Source organism: Panulirus ornatus, chromosome 16, assembly GCF_036320965.1.
Source record: "Panulirus ornatus isolate Po-2019 chromosome 16, ASM3632096v1, whole genome shotgun sequence".
Taxonomy (NCBI): domain Eukaryota; kingdom Metazoa; phylum Arthropoda; class Malacostraca; order Decapoda; family Palinuridae; genus Panulirus; species Panulirus ornatus.
Genome location: NC_092239.1, coordinates 22,356,351 through 22,384,191, shown reverse-complemented (window position 1 = coordinate 22,384,191; position 27,841 = coordinate 22,356,351). Strand labels below are relative to the sequence as shown.

The 27,841-nt window shown below is 42.6% G+C and overlaps 1 protein-coding gene across 1 annotated transcript in view; it reads left to right on the top strand.

The window, feature by feature from the left end:
- The window catches only part of LOC139754195 (small ribosomal subunit protein mS39), a 303,614-nt gene that overhangs the window by 205,697 nt on the left and 70,076 nt on the right, over positions 1–27,841 (top strand). Inside the window, exon 10 of the mRNA XM_071671407.1 lies at positions 23,573–23,664. Coding sequence (XP_071527508.1) covers positions 23,573–23,664 — 92 coding nt within the window. The remainder of the gene's footprint in view (positions 1–23,572; positions 23,665–27,841) is intronic.

Below are 27,841 nucleotides of genomic sequence, written 5' to 3'. Positions count from 1 at the left end.
GAAGGAATAGAGTGAATTGGATCGATGTGGTATACCGGGGTTGACGTGCTGTCAGTGGATTGAATCAGGGCATGTGAAGCGTCTGGGGTAAACCATGGAAAGCTGTGTAGGTATGTATATTTGCGTGTGTGGACGGGTATGTATATACATGTGTATGGGGGTGGGTTGGGCCATTACTTTCGTCTGTTTCCTTGCACTACATCGCAAACGCAGGGGACAGCGACAAAAAAAGAGTGGGAAGAGTGGGAGGTGGGTTGATTAGAAAGGGTAGTGAGTGGTGGGATGAAGAAGTAAGATTATTAGTGAAAGAGAAGAGAGAGGCATTTGGACAATTTTTGCAGGGAAAAAATGCAATTGAGTGGGAGATGTATAAAAGAAAGAGACAGGAGGTCAAGAGAAAGGTGCAAAAGGTGAAAAAGAGGGCAAATGAGAGTTGGGGTGAGAGAGTATCATTAAATTTTAGGCGTGGGCTATGGATAGAGTTGTGCGCAAGAGGATGGATGTGCTGGAAATGAGATGTTTGAGGACAATGTGTGGTGTGAGGTGGTTTGATCGAGTAAGTAACGAAAGGGTGAGAGAGATGTGCGGAAATAAAAAGAGCGTGGTTGAGAGAGCAGAAGAGGGTGTTTTGAAATGGTTTGGGCACATGGAGAGAATGAGTGAGGAAAGATTGACCAACAGGATATATGTGTCAGAGGTGGAGGGAACGAGAAGTGGGAGACCAAATTGGAGGTGGAAAGATGGAGTGAAAAAGATTTTGTGTGATCGGGGCCTGAACATGCAGGAGGGTGAAAGGAGGGCAAGGAATAGAGTGAATTGGATCGATGTGGTATACCGGGGTTGACGTGCTGTCAGTGGATTGAATCAGGGTATGTGAAGCGTCTGGGGTAAACCATGGAAAGCTGTGTAGGTATGTATATTTGCGTTTGTGGACGTATGTATATACATATGTATGGGGGTGGGTTGGGCCATTTCTTTCGTCTGTTTCCTTGCGCTACCTCGCAAATGCGGGAGACAGCGACAAAGTATAATAAATATTTTTTTTTTTTTTTTTTTTTTTTATACTTTGTCGCTGTCTCCCGCGTTTGCGAGGTAGCGCAAGGAAACAGATGAAAGAAATGGCCCAACCCCCCCCCCCATACACATGTATATACATACGTCCACACACGCACATATACATACCTACACAGCTTTCCATGGTTTACCCCAGACGCTTCACATGCCTTGCTCGAATCCACTGACAACACGTCAACCCCGGTATACCACATCGCTCCAATTCACTCTATTCCTTGCCCTCCTTTCACCCTCCTGCATGTTCAGGCCCCGATCACACAAAATCTTTTTCACTCCATCTTTCCACCTCCAATTTGTTCTCCCTCTTCTCCTTGTTCCCTCCACCTCCGACACATATATCCTCTTGGTCAATCTTTCCTCACTCATCCTCTCCATGTGCCCAAACCACTTCAAAACACCCTCTTCTGCCCTCTCAACCACGCTCTTTTTATTTCCACACATCTCTCTTACCCTTACGTTACTCACTCGATCAAACCACTTCACACCACACATTGTCCTCAAACATCTCACTTCCAGCAAATCCATCCTCCTGCGCACAACTCTATCCGTAGCCCACGCCTCGCAACCATACAACATTGTTGGAACCACTATTTCTTCAAACATACCCATTTTTGCTTTCCGAGATAATGTTCTCGACTTCCACACATTCTTCAAGGCCCCCAGGATTTTCGCCCCCTCCCCCACCCTATGATCCACTTCCGCTTCCATGGTTCCATCCGCTGCCAGATCCACTCCCAGATATCTAAAACACTTCACTTCCTCCAGTTTTTCTCCATTCAAACTCACCTCCCAATTGACTTGAGCCTCAACCCTACTGTACCTAATAACCTTGCTCTTATTCACATTTACTCTTAACTTTCTTCTTCCACACACTTTTCCAAACTCAGTCACCAGCTTCTGCAGTTTCTCACATGAATCAGCCACCAGCGCTGTATCATCAGCGAACAACAACTGACTCACTTCCCAAGCTCTCTCATCCCCAACAGACTTCATACTTGCCCCTCTTTCCAAAACTCTTGCATTTACCTCCCTAACAACCCCATCCATAAACAAATTAAACAACCATGGAGACATCACACACCCCTGCTGCAAACCTACATTCACTGAGAACCAATCACTTTCCTCTCTTCCTACACGTACACATGCCTTACATCCAGATAAAAACTTTTCACTGCTTCTAACAACTTTCCTCCCACACCATATATTCTTAATACCTTCCACAGAGCATCTCTATCAACTCTATCATATGCCTTCTCCAGATCCATAAATGCTACATACAAATCCATTTGCTTTTCTAAGTATTTCTCACATACATTCTTCAAAGCAAACACCTGATCCACACATCCTCTACCACTTCTGAAACCACACTGCTCTTCCCCAATCTGATGCTCCGTACATGCCTTCACCCTCTCAATCAATACCCTCCCATATAATTTACCAGGAATACTCAACAAACTTATACCTCTGTAATTTGAGCACTCACTCTTATCCCCTTTGCCTTTGTACAATGGCACTATGCACGCATTCCGCCAATCCTCAGGCACCTCACCATGAGTCATACATACATTAAATAACCTTACCAACCAGTCAACAATACAGTCACCCCCTTTTTTAATGAATTCCACTGCAATACCATCCAAACCTGCTGCCTTGCCGGCTTTCATCTTCCGCAAAGCTTTCACTACCTCTTCTCTTTTTACCAAATCATTTTCCCTAACACTCTCACTTTGCACACCACCTCGATCAAAACACCCTATATCTGCCACTCTATCATCAAACACATTCAACAAACCTTCAAAATACTCACTCCATCTCCTTCTCACATCACCACTACTTGTTATCACCTCCCCATTTGCGCCCTTCACTGAAGTTCCCATTTGCTCCCTTGTCTTACGCACTTTATTTACCTCCTTCCAGAACATCTTTTTATTCTCCCTAAAATTTAATGATACTCTCTCACCCCAACTCTCATTTGCCCTTTTTTTCACCTCTTGCACCTTTCTCTTGACCTCCTGTCTCTTTCTTTTATACATCTCCCACTCAATTGCATTTTTTCCCTGCAAAAATCGTCCAAATGCCTCTCTCTTCTCTTTCACTAATACTCTTACTTCTTCATCCCACCACTCACTACCCTTTCTAATCAACCCACCTCCCACTCTTCTCATGCCACAAGCATCTTTTGCGCAATCCATCACTGATTCCCTAAATACATCCCATTCCTCCCCCACTCCCCTTACTTCCATTGTTCTCACCTTTTTCCATTCTGTACTGTCTCTCCTGGTACTTCCTCACACAGGTCTCCTTCTCAAGCTCACTTACTCTCACCACCCTCTTCACCCCAACATTCACTCTTCTTTTCTGAAAACCCATACAAATCTTCACCTTAGCCTCCACAAGATAATGATGAGACATCCCTCCAGTTGCACCTCTCAGCACATTAACATCCAAAAGTCTCTCTTTCGCACGCCTGTCAATTAACACGTAATCCAATAACGCTCTCTGGCCATCTCTCCTACTTACATAAGTATACTTATGTATATCTCGCTTTTTAAACCAGGTATTCCCAATCATCAGTCCTTTTTCAGCACATAAATCTACAAGCTCTTCACCATTTCCATTTACAACACTGAACACCCCATGTATACCAATTATTCCCTCAACTGCCACATTACTCACCTTTGCATTCAAATCACCCATCACTATGACCCGGTCTCGTCCATCAAAACCACTAACACACTCATTCAGCTGCTCCCAAAACACTTGCCTCTCTTGATCTTTCTTCTCATGCCCAGGTGCATATGCACCGATAATCACCCACCTCTCTCCATCAACTTTCAGTTTTACCCATATTAATCGAGAATTTACTTTCTTACACTCTATCACATACTCCCACAACTCCTGTTTCAGGAGTATTGCTACTCCTTCCCTTGCTCTTGTCCTCTCACTAACCCCTGACTTTACTCCCCAGACATTCCCAAACCACTCTTCCCCTTTACCCTTGAGCTTCATTTCACTCAGAGCCAAAACATCCAGGTTCCTTTCCTCAAACATACTACCTATCTCTCCTCTTTTCACATCTTGGTTACATCCACACACATTTAGGCACCCCACTCTGAGCCTTCGAGGAGGATGAGCACTCCCCGTGTGACTCCTTCTTCTGTTTCCCATTTTAGAAAGTTAATACAAGGAGGGGAGGATTTTTTTTTTTTTGTGGGAGATGTATAAAAGAAAGAGACAGGAGGTCAAGAGAAAGGTGCAAGAGGTGAAAAAAAGGGCAAATGAGAGTTGGGGTGAGAGAGTATCATTAAATTTTAGGGAGAATAAAAAGATGTTCTTGAAGGAGGTAAATGTGCGTAAAGTGCGTAAGACAAGGGAGCAAATGGGAACTTCAGTGAAGGGCGCAAATGGGGAGGTGATAACAAGTAGTGGTGATGTGAGAAGGAGATGGAGTGAGTATTTTGAAGGTTTGTTGAATGTGTTTGATGATAGAGTGGCATTAAGAATATATGGTGTGGGAGGAAAGTTGTTAGAAGCTGTGAAAAGTTTTTATCGAGGATGTAAGGCATGTGTACGTGTAGGAAGAGAGGAAAGTGATTGGTTCTCAGTGAATGTAGGTTTGCGGCAGGGGTGTGTGATGTCTCCATGGTTGTTTAATTTGTTTTTGGATGGGGTTGTTAGGGAGGTGAATGCAAGTGTTTTGGAAAGAGGGGCAAGTATGAAGTCTGTTGGGGATGAGAGAGCTTGGGAAGTGAGTCAGTTGTTGTTCGCTGATGATACAGCGCTGGTGGCTGATTCATGTGAGAAACTGCAGAAGCTCGGTGACTGAGTTTGGTGAAGTGTGTGGAAGAAGAAAGTTAAGAGTAAATGTGAATAAGAGCAAGGTTATTAGGTACAGTAGGGTTGAGGGTCAAGTCAATTGGGAAGTGAGTTTGAATGGAGAAAAACTGGAGGAAGTGAAGTGTTTTAGATATCTGGGAGTGGATCTGGCAGCGGATGGAACCATGGAAGCGGAAGTGGATCATAGGGTGGTGGAGGGGGCGAAAATTCTGGGGGCCTTGAAGAATGTGTGGAAGTCGAGAACATTATCTCGGAAAGCAAAAATGGGTATGTTTGAAGGAATAGTGGTTCCAACAATGTTGTATGGTTGCGAGGCATGGGCTATGGATAGAGTTGTGCGCAGGAGGATGGATGTGCTGGAAATGAGATGTTTGAGGACAATGTGTGGTGTGAGGTTGTTTAATCGAGTGAGTAACGTAAGGGTAAGAGAGATGTTTGGAAATAGAAAGAGCGTGGTTGAGAGAGCAGAAGAGGGTGTTTTGAAGTGGTTTGGGCACATGGAGAGGATGAGTGAGGAAAGATTGACCAAGAGGATATATGTGTCGTAGGTGGAGGGAGCAAGGAGAAGAGGGAGACCAAATTGGAGGTGGAAAGATGGAGTGAAAAAGATTTTGTGTGATCGGGGCCTGAACATGCAGGAGGGTGAAAGGAGGGTAAGGAATAGAGTGAATTGGAGCGATGTGGTATACCGGGGTTGACGTGCTGTCAGTGGATTGAATCAAGGCATGTGAAGCGTCTGGGGTAAACCATGGAAAGCTGTGTAGGTATGTATATTTGCGTGTGTGGACGTGTGTATGTACATGTGTATAGGGGGGGTTGGGCCATTTCTTTCGTCTGTTTCCTTGCGCTACCTCGCAAACGCGGGAGACAGCGACAAAGTATAAAAAAAAAAAAAAAATATATATATATATATATATATATATATATATATATATATATATATATATATATATATATATATATATGGGGATAGGGGAGTAAGAATACTTCCCACGTATTCCCTGCATGTCGTAGAAGGCGACTAAAAGGGGAGGTAGCGGGGGGCTGGAAACCCTCCCCTCTCAATTTTTTTTTTTTTTTTTTTTTTTTTCCTTTTTTAAATTTTCCAAAAGAAGGAACAGAGAGGGGGGCCAGGTGAGGATATTCCCTCAATGGCCCAGTCCTCTGTTCTTAACGCTACCTCACTAACGCAGGAAATGGCGAATAGTTTGAAAAAAAAAAAATATATATATATCCCTGGGGATAGGGGAGAAAGAATACTTCCCACGCATTCCTCACGTGTCGTAGAAGGCGACTAAAGGGAACGGGAGCGGGGCGGCCAGAAACCCTCCCCTCCTTGTATTTCAACTTTCTAAAAGGGGAAACAGAAGAAGGAGTCACGCGAGGAGTGCTCATCCTCCTCGAAGGCTCAGATTGGAGTGTCTAAATGTGTGTGGATGTAACCAAGATGAGAAAAAAGGAGAAATAGGTAGTATGTTTGAGGAAAGGAACCTGCATGTTTTGGCTCTGAGTGAAACGAAGCTAAAGGGTAAAGGAGAAGAGTGGTTTGGGAATGTCTTGGGAGTAAAGTCAGGGGTTATTGGGAGAAGAGCAAGGGAAGGAGTAGCACTACTCCTGAATCAGGAGTTGTGGGAGTATGTGATAGAGTGTAAGAAAGTAAATTCTAGATTGAAATGGGTAAAACTGAAAGTGGATGGAGAGAGATGGGTGATTATTGGTGCATATGCACCTGGGCATGAGAAGAAAGCTCATGAGAGGCAAGTGTTTTGGGAGCAGGTGAATGAGTGTGTTAGTGGTTTTGATGCACAAGGCCGGGTTATAGTGATGGGTGATTTGAATGCAAAGGTGAGTAATGTGGCAGTTGAGGGAATAATTGGTATACATGGAGTGTTCAGTGTTGTAAATGGAAATGGTGAAGAGCTTGTAGATTTATGTGCTGAAAAAGGACTGGTGATTGGGAATACCTGGTTTAAAAAGCCAGATATACATAAGTATACGTATGTAAGTAGGAGAGATGGCCGGAGAGCGTTATTGGATTACGTGTTAATTAAAGGTGCACAAGAGAGAGACTTTTGGATGTTAATGTGCTGAGAGGTGCAACTGGAGGGATGTCTGATCATTATCTTGTGGAGGCGAAGGTGAAGATTTGTGGGGGTTTTCAGAAAAGAAGAGAGAATGTTGGGGTGAAGAGAGTGGTGAGAGTAAGTGAGCTTGGGAATGAGACTTGTGTGAGGAAGTACCTGGAGAGACTGAGTACAGAATGGAAAAAGGTGAGAACAAAGGAGGTAAGGGGAGTGGGGGAGGAATGGGATGTATTTAGGGAAGCAGTGATGGCTTGCGCAAAAGATGCTTATGGCATGAGAAGCGTGGGAGGTGGGTTGATTAGAAAAGGTAGTGAGTGGAGGGATGAAGAAGTAAGATTATTAGTGAAAGAGAAGAGAGAGGCAATTGAACGATTTTTGCAGGGAAAGGGTTCAAATGAGTGGGAGAGGTATAAAAGAAAGAGGCAGGAGGTCAAGAGAAAGGTGCAAGAGGTGAAAAAGAGGGCAAATGAGAGTTGGGGTGAGAGAGTATCATTAAATTTCAGGGAGAATAAAAAGATGTTCTGGAAGGAGGTAAATAAAGTGCGTAAGACAAGGGAGCAAATGGGAACTTCAGTGAAGGGGCTAATGGGGAGGTGATAACAAGTAGTGGTGATGTGAGAAGGAGATGGAGTGAGTATTTTGAAGGTTTGTTGAATGTGTTTGATGATAGAGTGGCAGATATAGGGTGTTTTGGTCGAGGTGGTGTGCAAAGTGAGAGGGTTAGGGAAAATGATTTGGTAAATAGAGAAAAGGTAGTAAAAGCTTTACGGAAGATGAAAGCCGGTAAAGCAGCAGGTTTGGATGGTATTGCAGTGGAATTTATTAAAAAAGGGGGTGACTGTATTGTTGACTGGTTGGTAAGGTTATTTAATGTATGTATGGTTCATGGTGAGGTGCCTGAGGATTGGCGGAATGCTTGCATAGTGCCATTGTACAAAGGCAAAGGGGATAAGAGTGAGTGCTCAAATTACAGAGGTATAAGTCTGTTGAGTATTCCTGGTAAATTATATGGGAGGGTATTGATTGAGAGGGTGAAGGCGTGTACAGAGCATCAGATTGGGGAAGAGCAATGTGGTTTCAGAAGTGGTAGAGGATGTGTGGATCAGGTGTTTGCTTTGAAGAATGTATGTGAGAAGTACTTAGAAAAACAAATGGATTTGTATGTAGCATTTATGGATCTGGAGAAGGCATATGATAGAGTTGATAGAGATTCTCTGTGGAAGGTTTTAAGAATATATGGTGTGGGAGGCAAGTTGTTAGAAGCAGTGAAAAGTTTTTATCGAGGATGTAAGGCATGTGTACGTGTAGGAAGAGAGGAAAGTGATTGGTTCTCAGTGAATGTAGGTTTGTGGCAGGGGTGTGTGATGTTTCCATGGTTGTTTAATTTTTTTATGGATGGGGTTGTTAGGGAGGTGAATGCAAGAGTTTTGGAAAGAGGGGCAAGTGCAGTCTGTTGTGGATGAGAGAGCTTGGGAAGTGAGTCAGTTGTTGTTCGCTGATGATACAGCGCTGGTGGCTGATTCATGTAAGAAACTGCAGAAGCTGGTGACTGAGTTTGGTAAAGTGTGTGAAAGAAGAAAGTTAAGAGTAAATGTGAATAAGAGCAAGGTTATTAGGTACAGTAGGGTTGAGAGTCAAGTCAGTTGGGAGGTAAGTTTGAATGGAGAAAGGCTGGAGGAGGTAAAGTGTTTTAGATATCTGGGAGTGGATCTGGCAGCGGATGGAACCATGGAAGCGGAAGTGAATCATAGGGTGGGGGAGGGGGCGAAAATTCTGGGAGCCTTGAAGAATGTTCGGAAGTCGAGAACATTATCTCGGAAAGCAAATGTGGGTATGTTTGAAGGAATAGTGGTTCCAACAACGTTGTATGGTTGCGAGGTGTGGGCTATGGACAGAGTTGTGCGCAGGAGGGTGGATGTGCTGAAAATGAGATATTTGAGGACAGTATGTGGTGTGAGGTGGTTTGATCAAGTAAATAATGTAAGGGTGAGAGAGATGTGTGGAAATAAAAAGTGTGGTTGAGAGAGCAGGAGAGGGTGTTTTGAAATGGTTTGGTCACATGGAGAGAATGAGTGGGGAAAGATTGACCAAGAGGATATATGTGTCAGAGGTGGAGGGAACAAGAAGTGGGAGACCAAATTGGAGTTGGAAAGATGGAGTGAAAAAGATTTTGAGTGATCGGAGCCTGAACATGCAGGAGTGTGAAAGGCGTGCAAGGAATAGAGTGAATTGGAACGATGTGGTATACTGGGGTCGACGTGCTGTCAATGGATTGAACCAGGGCATGTGAAGCGTCTGAGGTAAACCATGGAAAGTGTGTGGGGCCTGGACGTGGAAAGGGAGCTGTGGTTTCGGTGCTTTATTACATGACAGCTAGAGACTGAGTGTGAACGAATGGGGCCTTTGGTGTCTTCCTAGCGCTACCTCGCACACATGAGGGGGGAGGGGGTTGTTATTCCATGTGTTGTGGGGTGGCGATGGGAACAAATAAGGGCAGACAGTATGAATTATGTACATGTGTATATATATGTATATGTCCGTGTGTGTATATATATGTGTACATTGAGATGTATAGGTGTGTATATTTGCATGTGTGGACGTGTAGGTATATACATGTGTATCTGGGCGGGTTGGGCCATTCTTTCATCTGTTTCCTTGTGCTACCTCACTAATGCAGGAGACAGCGACAAGGCAAAATAAAAAAAAAAAATAAACATATATATATATATATATATATATATATATATATGCGTTGAGATGTATAGGTATATATATATATGCGTTTGTGGACGTGTTTGTATATACATGTGTATGTGGGTGCGTATGTATGTGTATGTATGTGGGTTGCTGTAAGCAGTGAAAAGTTTTTATCGATGTGTATGAATAGGAAGAGAGGAAAGTGATTGGTTCTCAGTGAATGTCGGTTTCCAGCAGGGGTGCATGATGTCTCCATGCTTGTTTAATTTGTTTATGGATGGGGTTGTTAGGGGGGTGAATGCAAGAGTTTTGGAAAGAGGGGCAAGTATGCAGTCTGTTGTGGATGAGAGGGCTTGGGAAGTGAGTCAGTTGTTGTTCGCTGATGATGCAACTTTGGTGGCTGATTCAGGTAAGAACTGCAGAATATGGTGACTGAGTCTGGTAAAGTGTGTGAAAGAAGAAAGCAAAGAGTAAATGTGAATAAGAGCAAGGTTATTAGGTACATTAGGGTTGAAGGAAAAATCAAGTGAGAGGTAAGTTTGAATGGAGAAAAACTGGCGGAACTGAAGTGCTTTAGATATCTGGGAGTGGATTTGGCAGCAAGGGGGAGGGGGTGAAAGTTCTGGCACTGTTGAGAAATGTGTGAAAGGCGAGAATATTATCTCGGAAAGGAAAAATGGATATGTTTGAAGGAATAGTGGTTCCAACAATGTTATATGGTTGCGAGGCTTGGGCTGTAAATTGGTTTATGCAGAGGAGCGTGGATGTGTTGGAAATGAGATGTTTGAGAACAATATGTTTTGTGACGTAGTTTGATCGAATAAGTAATGAAAGGGTAAGAGAGAATTGTGGTAATAAAACGAGTGTTTTTGAGAGAGCAGAAGAGGATGTATTGAAATGGTTTGATCACTTGGAGAGAATGAGTGAGGAAAGATTGACAGAGAGGATATATGTGTGTCAGAGGTGGAGGGAATGAGAAGTGGGAGACCAAATTGGAGGTGGAAGGATGGAGTGAAAAAGATTTTGAGGGATCGGGAGTTGAACATGCAGGAGTTTCAAAGGCGTGTAAGGAATAGAGTGAATTGGAACGATGTGGTATATCGTGTTGTCATTAGATTAAACCAGGGCATGTAAAGCATCTGGGGTAAACATGGAATGTTTTGTGGGGCCTGGATGTGGAAAGGGAGCTGTGGTTTCAGTGCATTACACATGACAGCTAGAGGCTGAGTGTGAACGAATGTGGCCTTTGTTGTCTTTTCCTAGTGCTACCTTGCACACATGTGGGGGGAGGGGGTTGTTATTTCATTTGTGGCGGGGTGGCGATGGGAATGAATAAAGGCAGCAAGTATGAATTATGTACGTGAGTATATATGTATATGTCTGTATGTATATATACGTGTACATCGAAATTTATAGGTATGTACATGTGCGTGTTTGGATGTGTATGTATATACATGTGTATGTGGTGGGTTGCTCCATTCTTTTGTCTATTTCCTTGCGCTACCTCGCTAACACAGAAGAGAGCGACAAAGTATGATAAATAGAATAAATAGATAAACGTCTATGTATGTATATATATGTATATGTTGATATGTTTATGTGCATGTATACACATTTATATATTTATCTGTGTATATTAGTGAATGGGCCATTCTTTGTCTGATGCTACCTTGCTGACTTGTAAAACAGCAATTATGTATATTAAAAAATGATAAAAATGATACATATATATTATTTATTTTTATTATACTTGATCACCATTTCTCGCATCACTGAGGTAACAACAGAAAACAGACAAAGAAAGAATGGGCCATCCACTCATATACACACATATATTTATACTATATTTATATTATATTATATTTATATATTATTTTTTTTTTTTTTGCTTTGTCGCTGTCTCCCACGTTTGCGAGGTAGCGCAAGGAAACAGACGAAAGAAATGGCCCAACCCACCCCCATACACATGTATATACATACGTCCACATACGCAAATATACATACCTACACAGCTTTCCATGGTTTACCCCAGACGCTTCACATGCCCTGTTTTAATCCACTGACAGCACGTCAACCCCGGTATACCACATCGATCCAATTCACTCTATTCCTTGCCCTCCTTTCACCCTCCTGCATGTTCAGGCCCCGATCACACAAAATCTTTTTCACTCCATCTTTCCACCTCCAATTTGGTCTCCACTTCTCCTCGTTCCCTCCACCTCCGACACATATATCCTCTTGGTCAATCTTTCCTCACTCATTTTCTCCATGTGCCCAAACCATTTCAAAACACCCTCTTCTGCTCTCTCAATCACACTCTTTTTCCACACATCTCTCTTACCCTTACGTTACTTACTCGATCAAACCACCTCACACCACACATTGTCCTCAAACATCTCATTTCCAGCACATCCACCCTCCTGCGCACAACTCTATCCATAGCCCACGCCTCGCAACCATACAACATTGTTGGAACCACTATTCCTTCAAACATACCCATTTTTGCTTTCCAAGATAATGTTCTCGACTTCCACACATTCTTCAAGGCTCCCAGAATTTTTGCCCCCTCCCCCACCCTATGATCCACTTCCGCTTCCATGGTTCCATCCGCTGCCAAATCCACTTCCAGATCTCTAAAACACTTCACTTCCTCCAGTTTTTCTCCATTCAAACTTACCTCCCAATTGATTTGACCCTCAACCCTACTGTACCTATTAACCTTGCTATTATTCACATTTACTCTCAACTTTCTTCTTTCACACACTTTACCAAACTCAGTCACCAGCTTCTGCAGTTTCTCACATGAATCAGCCACCAGCGCTGTATCATCAGCGAACAACAACTGACTCACTTCCCAAGCTCTCTCATCCACAACAGACTTCATACTTGCCCCTCTTTCCAAAACTCTTGCATTCACCTCCCTAACAACCCCATCCATAAACAAATTAAACAACCATGGAGACATCACACACCCCTGCTGCAAACCTACATTCACTGAGAACCAATCACTTTCCTCTCTTCCTACACGTACACACGCCTTACATCCTCGATAAAAACTTTTCACTGCTTCTAACAACTTTCCTCCCACACCATATATTCTTAATACCTTCCACAGAGCATCTCTATCCACTCTATCATATGCCATATCCAGATCCATAAATGCTACATACAAATCCATTTGCTTTTCTAAGTATTTCTCACGTACACTCTTCACAGCAAACACCTGATCCACACATCCTCTACCACTTCTGAAACCACACTGCTCTCCCCCAATCTGATGCGCTGTACATGCCTTCACCCTCTCAATCAATAGTGATGGGTGATTTGAATGCAAAGGTGAGTAATGTAGCAGTTGAGGGAATAATTGGTATACATGGGGTGTTCAGTGTTGTAAATGGAAATGATGAAGAGCTTGTAGATTTATGGGCTGAAAAAGGACTGGTGATTGGGAATACCTGGTTTAAAAAGCGAGATATACATAAGTATACATATGTAAGTAGGTGAGATAGCCAGAGAGTGTTTTTTGATTACGTGTTAATTGACAGGCACGCGAAAGAGAGACTTTTGGATGTTAATGTGCTGAGAGGTGCAACTGGAGGGATGTCTGATCATTATCTTGTGGAGGCTAAGGTGAAGATTTGTGTGGGTTTTCAGAAAAGAAGAGTGAATGTTGGGGTGAAGAGGGTGGTGAGAGTAAGTGAACTTGGGAAGGAGACTTGTGTGAGGAAGTACCAGGAGAGACTGAGTACAGAATGGAAAAAGGTGAGAACAATGGAAGTAAGGGGAGTGGGGGAGGAATGGGATGTATTTAGGGAATCAGTGATGGATTGCACAAAAGATGCTTGTGGCATGAAAAGAGTGGGAGGTGGGTTGATTAGAAAGGGTAGTGAGTGGTGGGATGAAGAAGTAAGATTATTAGTGAAAGAGAAGAGAGAGGCATTTGGACGATTTTTGCAGGGAAAAAATGCAATTGAGTGGGAGATGTATAAAAGAAAGAGACAGGAGGTCAAGAGAAAGGTGCAAGAGGTGAAAAAGAGGGCAAATGAGAGTTGGGGTGAGAGAGTATCATTAAATTTTAGGGAAAATAAAAAGATGTTCTGGATGGAGGTAAATACAGTGCGTAAGACAAGGGAGCAAATGGGAACTTCAGTGAAGGGCGCAAATGGGAGGTGATAACAAGTAATGGTGATGTGAGAAGGAGATGGAGTGAGTATTTTGAAGGTTTGTTGAATGTGTTTGATGATAGAGTGGCAGATATAGGGTGTTTTGGTCGAGGTGGTGTGCAAAGTGAGAGGGTTAGGGAAAATGATTTGGTAAACAGAGAAGAGGTAGTAAAAGCTTTGCGGAAGATGAAAGCCGGCAAGGCAGCAGGTTTGGATGGTATTGCAGTGGAATTTATTAAAAAAGGGGGTGACTGTATAATTGACTGGTTGGTAAGGTTATTTAATGTATGTATGACTCATGGTGAGGTGCCTGAGGATTGGCGGAATGCGTGCATAGTGCCATTGTACAAAGGCAAAGGGGATAAGAGTGAGTGCTCAAATTACAGAGGTATAAGTTTGTTGAGTATTCCTGGTAAATATATTATATTTATATTATATTATATTTATATTATATTCCTCACGTGTTGTAGAAGGCGACTAAAGGGGACGGGAGCGGGGGGGCTAGAAACCCTCCCCTCCTTGTATTTTAACTTTCTATAAGGGGAAACAGGATGTAAGGCATGTGTACGTGTAGGAAGAGAGGAAAGTGATTGGTTCTCAGTGAATGTGGGTTTGCGGCAGGGGTGTGTGATGTCTCCATGGTTGTTTAATTTGTTTATGGATGGGGTTGTTAGGGAGGTAAATGCAAGAGTTTTGGAAAGAGGGGCAAGTATGAAGTCTGTTGGGGATGAGAGAGCTTGGGAAGTGAGTCAGTTGTTGTTCGCTGATGATACAGCGCTGGTGGCTGATTCATGTGAGAAACTGCAGAAGCTGGTGACTGAGTTTGGTAAAGTGTGTGAAAGAAGAAAGTTAAGAGTAAATGTGAATAAGAGCAAGGTTATTAGGTACAGTAGGGTTGAGGGTCAAGTCAATTGGGAGGTGAGTTTGAATGGAGAAAAACTGGAGGAAGTGAAGTGTTTTAGATATCTGGGAGTGGATCTGGCAGCGGATGGAACCATGGAAGCGGAAGTGGATCATAGGGTGGGGGAAGGGGCGAAAATTCTGGGGGCCTTGAAGAATGTGTGGAAGTCGAGAACATTATCTCGGAAAGCAAAAATGGGTATGTTTGAAGGAATAGTGGTTCCAACAATGTTGTATGGTTGCGAGGCGTGGACTATGGATAGAGTTGTGCGCAGGAGGATGGATGTGCTGGAAATGAGATGTTTGAGGACAATATGTGGTGTGAGGTGGTTTGATCGAGTTGGTAACGTAAGGGTAAGAGAGATGTGTGGAAATAAAAAGAGCGTGGTTGAGAGAGCAGAAGAGGGTGTTTTGAAGTGGTTTGGGCACATGGAGAGAATGAGTGAGGAAAGATTAACCAAGAGGATATATGTGTCGGAGGTGGAGGGAACGAGGAGAAGAGGGAGACCAAATTGGAGGTGGAAAGATGGAGTGAAAAAGATTTTGTGTGATCGGGGCCTGAACATGCAGGAGGGTGAAAGGAGGGCAAGGAATAGAGTGAATTGGAGCGATGTGGTATACCGGGGTTGACGTGCTGTCCGTGGATTGAATCAAGGGATGTGAAGCGTCTGGGGTAAACCATGGAAAGCTGTGTAGGTGTGTATATTTGCGTGTGTGGACGTATGTATATACATGTGTATGGGGGGGGGTTGGGCCATTTCTTTCGTCTGTTTCCTTGCGCTACCTCGCAAACGCGGGAGACAGCGACAAAGTATAAAAAAAAAAAAGGGGAAACAGAGTAAGGAGTCACACGGGGAGTCCTCATCCTGCTCGAAGGCTCAGATTGGGGTGTTTAAATGTTTGTGGATGTAACCAAGATGAGAAAAAAAGGAGAGATAGCTAGTATGTTTGAGGAAAGGAACCAGCATGTTTTGGCTCTGAGTGAAACGAAGCTCAAGGGTAAAGGGGAAGAGTGGTTTGGGAATGTCTTGGTAGTAAAGTCAGGGGTTAGTGAGAGGACAAGAGCAAGGGAAGGAGTAGCACTACTCCTCAAACAGGAGTGGTGGAAGTATGTGATAGAGTGTAAGAAAGTAAACTCTAGATTGATATGGGTACAACTGAAAGTTGATGGAGAGAGATGGGTGATTATTGGTGCATATGCACCTGGGCATGATAAGAAAGATCATGAGAGGCAAGTGTTTTGGGAGCAGCTGAATGAGTGTGTTAGTGGTTTTGATGCACAAGACTGGGTTATAGTGATGGGTGATTTGAATGCAAAGGTGAGCAATGTGGCAGTTGAGGGAACAATTGGTATACATGGGGTGTTCAGTGTTGTAAATGGAAATGGTGAAGAGCTTGTAGATTTATGTGCTGAAAAAGGACTGGTGATTGGGAATACCTGGTTTAAAAAGAGAGATATACATAAGTATATGTATGTAAGTAGGAGAGATGGCTAGAGAGCGTTATTGGATTATGTGTTAATTGATAGGCGCACGAAAGAGAGACTTTTGGATGTTAATGTGCTGAGAGGTGCAACTGGAGAGATGTCTGATCATTATCTTATGGAGGTGAAGGTGAAGAATTGTAGAGGTTTTCAGAAATAAGAGAGAATGTTCGTGTGAAGAGAATGGTGAGAGTAAGTGAGCTTGGGAGGGAGACTTATGTGAGGAAGTACCAGGAGAGACTGAGTACAGAATGGAAAAAGGTGAGATCAAAGGAGGTAAGGGGAGTGGGGGAGGAATGGGATGTATTTAGGGAAGCAGTGATGGCTTGCAAAAAAGACGCTTGTGGCATGAGAACCGTGGGAGGTAGGCAGATTAGAAAGGGTAGTGAGTGGTGGGATGAAGAAGTAAGATTATTAGGGAAAGGGAAGAGAGAGGCATTTGGACAATTTTTGCAGGGGAATAATGCAAATGAGTGGGAGATGTATAAAAGAAAGAGGCAGGAGGTCAAGAGAAAGGTGCAAGAGGTGAAAAAGAGGGCAAATGAGAGATGGGGTGAGAGAGTATCATTAAATTTTAGGGAGGATAAAAAGATGTTTTGGAAGGAGGTAAATAAAGTGCATAAGACAAAGGAACAAATGGGAACTTCAGTGAAGGGGTCTAATGGGGAGGTGATAACAAGTAGTGATGTGAAAAGGAGATGGAGTGAGTATTTTGAAGGTTTGTTGAATGTGTTTGATGAGAGTGGCAGTTATAGGGTGTTTTGGTCGAGGTGGTGTGCAAAGTGAAAAGGTTAGGAAAAATGATTTGGTAAACAGAGAAGAGGTAGTAAAAGCATTGTGGAAGATGAAAGCCAGAGAGGCAGTGGCTTTGGATGGTATTGCAGTGGAATTTATTAAAAAAAGGGGGTGACTGTATTGTTGACTGGTTGGTAAGGTTATTTGATGTATGTATGATTCATGGTGAGGTGCCTGAGGATTGGCGGAATGCTTGCATAGTGCCATTTTACAAAGGCAAAGGGGATAAGAGTGAGTGCTCAAATTACAGAGGTATAAGTTTGTTGTGAGTATTCCTGGTAAATTATATGGGAGGGTATTGATTGAGAAGGTGAAGGCATGTACAGAGCATCAGATTGGGGAGGAGCAGTATGGTTTCAGAAGTGGTAGAGGATGTGTGGATCAGGTGTTTGCTTTGAAGAATGTATGTGAGAAATACTTAGAAAAGCAAATGGATTTGTATGTAGCATTTATGGATCTGGAGAAGGCATATGGTAGAGTTGATAGAGATGCTCTGTGGAAGGTATTAAGAATATATGGTGTGGAAGGCAAATTATTAGAAGCAGTGAAAAGTTTTTATTGAGGATGTAAGGCATGTGTACGTGTAGGAAGAGAGGAAAGTGATTGGTTCTCAGTGAATGTAGGTTTGCGGCAGGGGTGTGTGATGTCTCCATGGTTGTTTAATTTGTTTATGGATGGGGTTGTTAGGGAGGTGAATGCAAGAGTTTTGGAAAGAGGGGCAAGTATGCAGTCTGTTGTGGATGAGAGAGCTTGGGAAGTGAGTCAGTTGTTGTTCGCTGATGATACAGCGCTGGTGGCTGATTCATGTGAGAAACTGCAGAAGCTGGTGACTGAGTTTGGTAAAGTGTGTGAAAGAAGAAAGTTGAGAGTAAATGTGAATAAGAGCAAGGTTAATAGGTACAGTAGGGTTGAGGGTCAAATCAATTGCGAGGTAAGTTTGAATGGAGAAAAACTGGAGGAAGTGAAGTGTTTTAGATATCTGGAAGTGGATTTGGCAGCGGATGGAACCATGGAAGCGGAAGTGAATCATAGGGTGGAGGAGGGGGCAAAAATTCTGGGAGCCTTGAAGAATGTGTGGAAGTCGAGAACATTATCTCGGAAAGCAAAAATGGGTATGTTTGAAGGAATAGTGGTTCCAACAATGTTGTATGGTTGCGAGGCGTGGGCTATGGATAGAGTTGTGCGGAGGAGGGTGGATGTGCTGGAAATGAGATGTTTGAGGACAATATGTGGTGTGAGGTTGTTTGATCGAGTAAGTAGTAATAGGGTAAGAGAGATGTGTGGTAACAAAAAGAGTGTGGTTGAGAGAGCAGAAGAGGGTGTTTTGAAATGGTTTGGTCACAAGGAGAGAATGAGAGAGGAAAGATTGACCAAGAGGACATATGTGTCAGAGGTGGAGGGAACAAGTAGAAGTGGGAGACCAAATTGGAGGTGGAAAGATGGAGTGAAAAAGATTTTGAGTGATCGGGGCCTGAACCTGCAGGAGGGTGAAAGGCGTGCAAGGAATAGTGCGAATTGGAACGATGTGGTATACTGGTGTCGACATGCTGTCAATGGATTGAACCAGGGCATGTGAAGCGTCTGGGGTAAACCATGGAAACTTCTTTGGGGCCTGGATGTGGAAAGGGAACTGTGGTTTTGGTGCATTATTACGTGACAGCTTGAGACTGAGTGTGAACGAATGTGGCCTCTGTTGTCTTTCCTAGCACTGCCTCGCACACATTTTACTTTGTCGCTGTCTCCCACATTGGCTAGGTAGCACAAGGAAACAGATGAAAGAATGGCCCAACCCACCCACATACACATGTATATACATACATGTCCACACACGCAAATATACATACCTATACATCTCAATGTATACATATATATACACACACAGACATATACATATATACACATGCACATAGTTCATACTGCCTGCCTTTATTCATTCCCATCGCCACCCCGCCACACATGAAATAACAACCCCTTCCCCCCTCATGTGTGCGAGGTAGTGCTAGGAAAGACAACAAAGGCCACATTCGTTCACACTCAGTCTCAAGCTGTCATGTAATAATGCACCGAAACTACAGCTCCCTTTCCACATCCAGGCCCACAGAAGTTTCCATGGTTTACCCCAGACGCTTCACATGCCCAGGTTCAATCCATTGACAGCACGTCGACCCTGGTATACCACATCGTTCCAATTCGCTCAATTCATTGCACGCCTTTCATCATCCTGCATGTTTAGGCCCCGATCACTCAAAATCTTTTTCACTCCATCTTTCCACATCCAATTTGGTCTCCCACTTCTCCTCGTTCCCTCCACCTCTTGGTCAATCTTTCCTCACTCATTCTCTCCATGTGTCCAAACCAATTCAAAACACCCTCTTCTGCTCTCTCAACCACACTCTTTTTATTATCACACATCTCTCTTACCCTCTTATTACCTACTCAATCAAACCACCTCACACCACATATTGTCGTCAAACATCTCATTTCCAACACATCCACCCTCCTCCTCACAAAGCTATCTATAGCCCACGCCTGGCAACCATATAACGTTGTTGGAACCACTATTCCTTCAAACATACCCATTTTTGCTTTGCCAGATAATGTTCTCAACTTCCACACATTCTTCAATGCTCTCGGAACTTTCGCCCCCTCCCCCACCTTATGGTTCACTTCCGCTTCCATGGTTCCATCCGCTGCCAAATCCACTCCCAGATATCTAAAACACTTTACTTCCTCCAGTTTTTCTCCATTTAAACTTACCTCCCAATTGACTTGTCCCTCAAGCCTACTGTACCTAATAACCTTGCTCTTATTCACATTTACTCTCAGCTTTCTTCTTTCACACACCTTACAAAACTTAGTCACCAGCTTCTGCAGTTTTTCACACGAATCAGCAACCAGCACTGTATTATCAGCGAAAAACTGACTCACTTCCCAAGCTCTCTCATCCACAACAGACTGCATACTTGACCCTCTTTCCAAAACTCTTGCATTCACCTCCCCAAGAACCCCATCCACAAACAAATGAAACTACCATGGAGACATCACACACCCCTTGCCGCAAACCAACATTCACTGAGAACCAATCACTTTCCTTTCTTCCTACATATACACACATATATACATGAACACCCATACATGCACATATACATTTATTTATTATACTTTGTCGCTGTCTCCCGCGTTAGCGAGGTAGCACAAGGAAACAGACGAAAGAATGGCCCAACCCGCCCACACACACATGTATATACATACACCTCCACACACGCACATATACATACCTATACATTTCAGCGTATACATATATATACATACACACATATCCATATATACACATGTACATAATTCATACTTGCTGCCCTTATTCATTCCTGTCGCCACTCTACCACATATGAAATGACAACCCCCTCACCCCGCATGCGTGCAAGGTAGCTCTAGGAAAAGACAACAAAGGCCACGTTCGTTCGCACTCAGTCTCTAGCTGTCATGTATAATGCACCGAAACCACAACTCCCTTTCCGCGTGCAGGCCCCACAAAACTTTCCATGGTTTACCCCAGATGCTTCACATGCCCTGGTTCAGTCCATTGACAGCACGTCGACTCCGGTATACCACATCATTCCAGTTCACTCTATTCCTTGCATGCCTTTCACCCTCCTGCATGTTCAGGCCCACATCGCTCAAAATTTTTTTCACTCCATCCTTCCACCACCAATTTGGTCTCCCACTTCTCATTCCCTCCACCTCTGATACATGTATCCTCTTGGTCAATCTTTCCTCACTCATTCTCTCCATGTGACCAAACCATTTCAAAACACCCTCCTCTGGTCTCTCAACCACACTCTTTTTATTACCACACATCTCTTACCCTTTCATTACTTACTTAATCAAACCACCTCACACCACATATTGTCCTCAAACATCTCATATTTCGAGCACATCCACCTTCCTCTGCACTACTCTATCTATAGCCCACGCATCGCAGCCATATAACATTGTTGGAACCACTATTCCTTCAAACATACCCATTTTTGCTTTCCGAGATAATGTTCTCGCTTTCCACACATTTTTCAACACTCCCAGAACTTTCACCCTCTCCCCCACCCTGTGACTCACTTCCGCTTCCATGGTTCCATCTGCTGTCAAATCCACTCCCCAATATCTAAAACACTTCACTTCCTCCAGTTTTTCTCCATTCAAATTTACCTCCCAATTGACTTGCCTCTCAACCCTGCTGTAGCTAATAACCTTGCTCTTATTCACATTTACTCTCAGCTTTTGTCTTTCACACTTTACCAAACTCAGTCACCTGCTCCTGCAGTTTCTCACCCGAATCAGCCACCAGCGCTGTATCATCAGCAAACAACAACTGACTCACTTCCCAAGCCCTTTCATCAGCAGAGTGCATACTTGCCCCTCTCTCCAAAACTCTTGCATTCGCCTCCTTAACAACCCTTCCCATAAACTAATTAAACAACCATGGAGACATCATGCATCCCTGCTGGAAACTGACTTTCACTGAAAACCAATCACTTTCCTCTCTTCCTGTTCGTACACTTGCCTTATATCCTCGATACATATACAAATATATGTCGTCATGTACATACATATAAGTACACATACGCAGATATACACATATATACACATGTACATATTCATGCTTGCTTGCCTTCTTTCATTCTTGGCGCTACCCTGTCCCACAGGAAACAGCATCACTACCCCCTACTTCAGCGAGGTAGTATCAGGGAAACAGACAAAAAAAGGCCATGTTCATTCACACCCATTCTGTAACTTTTATGTGTATTGCACCAAAACCTTATCTGGTTCAGTCCTTTGACAGCACATTGACCCTGGTATACCACATCATGTGTGTTGAAATGGTTTGCACATATGGAGAGAATGAGTGGGGAAAGGTTAACAAAGAGAATATATGTGTCAGACATGAAGGAAACAATGAGAAGCGGGAGACCAAATTGAAGGGTGAGAGGCTTGCAAGGAATAGAGTTATTTGGAATGATGTGGTATACCGGGATCAACTTACTGTCGGTGGATTGAACCAGGGCATGTGAAACATCTAGGGTAAACCATGGAAAGATCTAGTGGGCCTTGATGTAATTCTCGTCAAAGAACTTCTTACGCCAAGGGAGCCAACATTTCCCTGCTACTGGAAATAGCACAGCCCTGGGCTGCAGGAGTCTTTATAGAAGTTCTGGGTAATGCCATGACTCCTTCGTAGAAATTGGTCTGGAGTAATTATGAATAAATGAATAATTATACACATATATTTCTTTTACAGTTACTGATATGTTCAAAACTTGCCCCAATCAAGGCTGTCTCAGATGAAACAAGAATAAGAAAAAGAATGCAGAAATTAATCAGTGATCAGCAGATGTATGTAGACTTGATTTAAAGGAAAGAAGGTTATAGGTAGAGGGAAAGATGAAAAAGAAAGTGAATTTAACAGCTTAGCTGTTTGAGGAAAGAATGAGTTATCATAATTGTGAATCCTTAAGTTGCTGGTCTCTGAACAAAAAGTATGGGAAGCATCAACCACATGTGTGCTGTGGATTCAAATGTTGGTGTCAGGGACTCATTTGGACAGCTCAGTGGCCAAAATAATATCTGTAGAACAGGGAGAGGGCAGCAGCATTGCAGGATACAGAAAGAAATGGTTGGAGAGAGTTTATACCTGGAGAAATAATGAGATAGAAGGCTTTTGATTCCACTCTCATTAATAGAGAGATAGATGGACAAACAGCCAAGATATGTGAGCAGTACTTCATATTAAGATGGATATAACCCCCTATAGATTCGAAATAGCTGCTGCCAAGAAAAATAATTACAGCACCTATACAGCATCCCCAGCGTTTGGGAAGCGGACTTTGTGATGTTGATTGAGTGGAGTTTCCAGAATAAAGAAGGGATTTATAGATAGATAAGAAATTCAGGTTTTGAAGGACAAAAAGATTTTCTCATGAGCATCCATTAATTTTCTTCCTCTTTTCTTCCTCTCTTTCCATTTAGAGGAACTATATTTTGTTTTTGGACAGTAAAAGGCATCAGGCACTACCACTGGCTGTCATTGAATGAATTTAGGCAACGGGTAACTTGGTGCCATCTTACTTGCACTCTTTGGCAACATAAGCCTGGACAGGTTGCTATGTGGTTATTAAATTGTGTGAATGAGCATCTCCCAGCCTCAGGTGTCTTATGGTGGTTGAAGTCGATGAATTCTTAAAGTTACACTATGGTGGTTGAAGTCGATGAATTCTTACAGTTACACCTCATTTTAGGAGTAAAACAATTAAAGCTCCACTGAGTTAGTATAGTTAGAGATTACCAAACGACTTTGTATATGGTAATGTCCTTTTATCCTTCAAAACCTACATTTTTCACCTACACTTGTATTGGAGTTCACTTCTGCCATTTTTCTGTTATTATTTCTTACTGTTTTGATTTTTCCTATATCATATGCTTTACATTTTCTTGCTGCTTATATCTGTTGTTTTTATATGTTTCCTCACTTGCCTATCCTTTTACAGAGCCTGGAGGTAGCCCAGCGTGTGGACAACTTACTGCATACTGGCAGCAACTATAGTGTAATTGGTGACTCCTATAAAGAATCCATTTACTAGTAAGTGGACTTAGCCATAGGTAAATGGGTGAATGATACATTCCTTTGTGTTACTAACATAGTTATTTTAGTGTACAGTTTCATGTACATGGTAGATAAAACCTTCTGTGACCTCAATTATATTTCCTGATTAGAGAGAAATTATGGCACAATTTGATTTTTTGCATAATAAGAGCCCCATACTAATGACTCAAATTATTGCAGTTGTTCATGAATCAGATAAGTTTTTAATATGTTTGATGCTAAAAGGTCATAAGAATGAAAGTACACTGGAAAAATATAGCTATGATTAAGAAGTTAGTGGATATGTCGGAGGCAGAAAGTGATGGTGAGTATAAACGTTACTTTTTTTTTTTTTTTTTTTTTTTCAAAAGAAGGAACAGAGAATTGGGCCAGGTGAGAGTATTCCCTCAAAGGCCCAGTCCTCTGTTCTTAACGCTACCTTGCTAATGCGGGAAATGGCGAATAGTTTGAAAGAAAAAAGAAAGAAGATACATTGGTCACCATTGGAAATATTATTTTGGGGAAAATGAATTTATCTACTCATTCTGCTCATTCTTATATAGGTCTTTTTCTATTGGTTGATGCAATTTCAACATGCTATCTTATCTATCTGTTTAACTCCACTCCCATTTACATGGAGTTGATCAAGTGAATGCATGCATCTTTTGTGGGAAATTATTTTGCGGAACTGTGGTCCATTGCCCCAACTTTGAAAACAAAGAATGCCCAGTTTCCTATGATAAACCTGTCATCTAGTATGCTCAACCTAAGAATTCGTTTAAATGCGTAATGAAAGTAGGTTGGTTGGGTATATGAAAAAAAGCTTAGTGGATCTTATGTACATAAAGGATAAGATGGATATTGAAATGAAAGACAATATGTAGTCCACATTTTTACATTTAAGAAGGTAGTGGATAAATTTCAAAAGAAATTGAGAAAGGAACATGTATCATTTATGGATTTTGAAAAGAAACATGTGAAAGTTGATATGAAAGCTCTTTTAGATGCAAGTGAAATTTTTAATGTATAGAAGTGGTCACAGTTTATGACTCCACTTTATGTGTAAAGTGAGAAAGTATTAGGTAAGAGTATTTATGAGTGATTTAACATGCTTGGGCATGTTTACAACCTTAGTAAATTTACACTTGATAGCATAAAGAAGAATGCAGAGAAAATTCAAAGTACTATGGTCCGTGTTATTCTAATGTCTGCCAAGGTAACAACATAGGTTAGAAATGAGGAGATAGAAAAAATCCATGTATATACACAGAACATGAGATGAAAAAGAAAAGCAACCTTAGTAACTGTCAGTTCAGGTTTAAAGCTCAGAAAATTTATGTGTTCATGTAAAAAGACAATGTAGCTGAGTCACAGTTATTTCAAAAGTAAGGGAAGGCCAGATGAGGTTATTCATCATCAGAAGCTACAAAACGTGAAGGTTATGGAAGAATCCACCAGTGCTGCTGCAAAAATTCCATTTTTCTCCTTATGTTTATTGGTTTGCTATGTGTGATTTTTTTTTTGTGCAAGGTTTTCGCAAAACAGAACCCACACATAAAGTGAGGAATTGGTGTGTGTGTGTATATATGGTTGCAAGACATGGGCTACAGATAGGGTTGTGTGGAGGAGGGTGGATGTGTTGTAAATAAAAATGTTTGAGCACAATATATGGTGTGAGGTAGTTTGATCAAGTAAGTAATGAAAGGGTAAGAGAGATGTGTGGTGATAAAAAGAGTGTGGTTGAGAGAGCAGAAGAGGGTCTCTTGAAGTGATTTGGACACATGGAAAGAATGATCCACACATCCTCTACCACTTCTGAAACCACACTGCTCTTCCCCAGTCTGATGCTCTGTACATGCCTTCACCCTCTCAATCAATACCCTCCCATATAATTTACCAGGAATACTCAACAAACTTATACCTCTGTAATTTGAGCACTCACTTTTATCCCCTTTGCCTCTGTACAATGGCACTATGGAAGCATTCCCCCAGTCTTCAGGCACCTCACCATGAGTCATACATACATCAGATAACCTTACCAACCAGTCAACAATACAGTCATCTCCTTTTTTAATAAATTCCACTGTAATGCCATCCAAACCCTCTCCCTTGCCGGATTTCATCTTCCGCAAAGCTTTTACTACCTCTTCTCTGTTTAACAAATCATTTTCCCTAACCCTCTCACTTTGCACACCACCTCGACCAAAACACCCTATATCTGCCACGCTATCATCAAACACATTCAACAAACCTTCAAAATTCTCACTCCATCTCCTTCTCACATCACCACTACTTGTTATCACCTCCCCATTAGCCCCCTTCACTGAGGTTCCCATTTGTTCCCATGTCTTACGCACTTTATTTACCTCCTTCCAAAAATCTTTTTATTCTCCCTAAAATTTAATGATACTCTCTCACCCCAACTCTCATTTCCCCTCTCTCTCACCTCTTGCACCTTTCTCTTGACCTCCTGCCTCTTTCTTTTATACATCTCCCACTCATTTGCATTATTTCCCTGCAAAAATCGTCCAAATACCTCTCTCTTCTCTTTCACTAATAATCTTACATCTTCATCCCACCATTCACTACCCTTTCTAATCTGCCCACCTCCCACACTTCTACTACGAGCATCTTTTGCGCAATCCATCACTGCTTCCCTAAATACATCCCATTCCTCCCCCACTCCCCTTACCTCCTTTGTTCTCATCTTTTTCCATTCTGTACTCAGTCTCTCCTGGTACTTCCTCACACAAGTCTCCTTCCCAAGCTCACTTACTCTCACCACTCTCTTCACCCCAACATTCTCCCTTCTTTTCTGAAAACCTCTACAAATCTTCACCTTCGCCTCCACAATATAATGATCAGACATCCCTCCAGTTGCACCTCTCAGCACATTAACTTCCAAAAGTCTCTCTTTCGCATGCCTATCAATTAACATGTAATCCAATAACGCTCTCTGGCCATCTCTCCTACTTACATACATTTATTTATGTATATCTCTCTTTTTAAACCAGGTATTCCCAATCACCAGTCCTTTTTCAGCACATAAAAATACAAGCTCTTCACCATTTCCATTTACAACACTGAACAACCCATGTATACCAATTATTCCCTCAACTGCCACCTTACTCACCTTTGCATTCAAATCACCCATCACTATACCCTGGTCTCATGCATCAAAACTACTAACACACTCATTCAGCTGCTCCCAAAACACTTGCCTCTCATGATCTTTCTTCTCATACCCAGGTGCATATGCACCAATAATCACCCATCTCTCTCCTTCAACTTTCAGTTTTACCCATATCAATCCAGAGTTTACTTTCTTACACTCTATCACATACTCCCACCACTCCTGTTTCAGGAGTGGTGCTACTCCTTCCCTTGCTCTTGTCCTCTCACTAACCCCTGACTTTACTCCCAAGACATTCCCAAACCGCTCTTCCCCTTTACCCTTGAGCTTCGTTTCACTCAGAGCCAAAACATCCAGGTTCCTCTCCTCAAACATACTACCTATCTCTCCTTTTTTCTCATCTTGGTTACATCCACACACATTTATTAGACACCCCAATCTGAGCCTTCGAGGAGGATGAGCACTCCCCGCCTGACTCCTTCCTCTGTTTCCCCTTATAGAAAGTTAAAATACAAGGAGTGAAGGGTTTCTAGCCCCCCCGCTCCCGTACCCTTTAGTCGCCTTCTACGGCACGTGAGGAATTCTTTGCATTGTTGCTGTCTCCCGCGTTTGCGAGGTAGCGCAAGAAAACAGACGAAAGAAATGGCCCAACCTACCCCCATACACAATGTATATACTTACACGTCCACACACGCAAATATACATACCTATACATCTCAAAGTACACATATATATACACACACAGACACATACATATATACCCATGCACACAATTCACACTGTCTGCCTTTATTCATTCCCATCGCCACCTTGCCACACATGGAATACCATCCCCCTCCCCCCTCATGTATGCAAGGTAGCACTAGGAAAAGACAACAAAGGACCCATTCGTTCACACTCAGTTTCTAGCTGTCATGCAATAATGCCCGAAACCACAGCTCCATTTCCACATCCAGGCCCCACACAACTTTCCATGGTTTACCCCAGACGCTTCACATGCCCTGATTCAATCCACTGACAGCACGTCAACCCCGGTATACC